Below are 1,342 nucleotides of genomic sequence, written 5' to 3' on the forward strand. Positions count from 1 at the left end.
AAGAAGAAATGATTTCAGTTAGAAGAGCCACTGCACAAGACATTTTTTCAATTCAAAATTATCAACTTACAACAGAAGAAGGATATCAGTCGAAATATTATTATTATCACTTTTTATCATGGCCATATTTAATGTATGTTGCAGAAACAATAAATAAAAAGATAGTAGGATATACAATTATGAAAACAGATGATGAAACTAAAGAAGGGTTATGTACTGTTCAAATAACAAATCTTGTTGTATCAGAATCATATAGAAGAATGAAAATTGGTACTCAATTATTAAAACAAACTATTAATGCTGCTATTGAAATTTATGGAGCTCGTATCGTTAGAGCTCGTTCGTCTGAAAAAAATTCTTCGGGAAGTAAATTTTTAGAAAAAATGGGATTTTCAATGGTCGGTGAATATGATCATATGGAACTTTATAAAAAAGTGTTGAATTTGGATGACCAATTAAATAATGAAGACATTTCACCTGCTGCTGTTGCTTGGAGAAAAAAAATTATTGCAGCAAATTAAATTTTTTAAAAAAAAATTCTAATAATTTAAAAAAAAAATTAATTAAAATTTTAATTTAAAATTTTTAATCTTCTTTTAAATTTTCATTATTTGAATATTCAGTTCTTTGAAGATTTTGTTTATTTGAAGAAGAAGAAGATGTTGAAGAACAAATAATAAGAAGTAAAGTAATAAAGATATAAATAACATAACACATGTAGAAGACAAATAAATGGATAAAAATCAATTGAATTGGATAACCAATTTCATCATAACACGATTTAATAGAATCAGTAATATTTTTAGCATAACAACCATCCAAATTAATTGATTTCCAACCACAACAATTAGATTTTAGTTCAATATTATGTAATCCATTTATGTCTTCACTAAAATCGTTTTGTTTCATCATAGTTTGACTTAATATAATAAAAAATCCTCCAATAAGAAGTACTAAAATACTTCCAATTATTGTACATATTTTACCTCCTTTATTAAAACAACACGAAACAATTGTCGTCGATATAAATAATAATATTCCAAAAATACATCCAACTGATATAAATAATGAACTGATTTTTTCATTAAATTCAATGTCGGGATCTAATAAATTAAAATAAAATTGAATGGGGAAGAAACAACATAATATTATCCCAAGAAGACTTAACAATAATAATGGTGTATGTGCCATCTTGTAATTATTTATCTATTATTTTTATTATTTTTAGTTGTATATTATTTAGTTATCATTTTTATTTTTTAGTTTGTTAATATTCTTTCTTTTTTGCTATTTTTAATAACAAAATTAAATCCTTTTTCCAATGCAGGAAATACAACAAATT

At 23.8% G+C, this 1,342-nt stretch overlaps 2 protein-coding genes across 2 annotated transcripts; one reads left to right on the top strand and one right to left on the bottom strand.

Moving 5' to 3' along the window:
- Positions 1–8: 8 nt before the first annotated feature.
- On the top strand, positions 9–521 carry ENU1_202630 (acetyltransferase, GNAT family protein; the record flags this gene model as incomplete). Its single annotated transcript, XM_008862150.1, has 1 exon — positions 9–521. The coding sequence occupies one exon, from the start codon at positions 9–11 to the stop codon at positions 519–521; it is 513 nt and encodes a 170-aa protein (XP_008860372.1).
- A 64-nt stretch (positions 522–585) lies between these two features.
- ENU1_202640 (hypothetical protein) lies at positions 586–1,191 on the bottom strand (the record flags this gene model as incomplete). The annotated part of the gene is made up of 1 exon (XM_008862151.1): positions 586–1,191. One exon carries the CDS (start codon positions 1,189–1,191, stop codon positions 586–588), a length of 606 nt encoding a protein of 201 aa, XP_008860373.1.
- Positions 1,192–1,342: the final 151 nt, after the last annotated feature.

This window comes from Entamoeba nuttalli, assembly GCF_000257125.1.
Source record: "Entamoeba nuttalli P19 unplaced genomic scaffold asmbl_9612, whole genome shotgun sequence".
Taxonomy (NCBI): Eukaryota; Evosea; order Mastigamoebida; family Endamoebidae; genus Entamoeba; species Entamoeba nuttalli.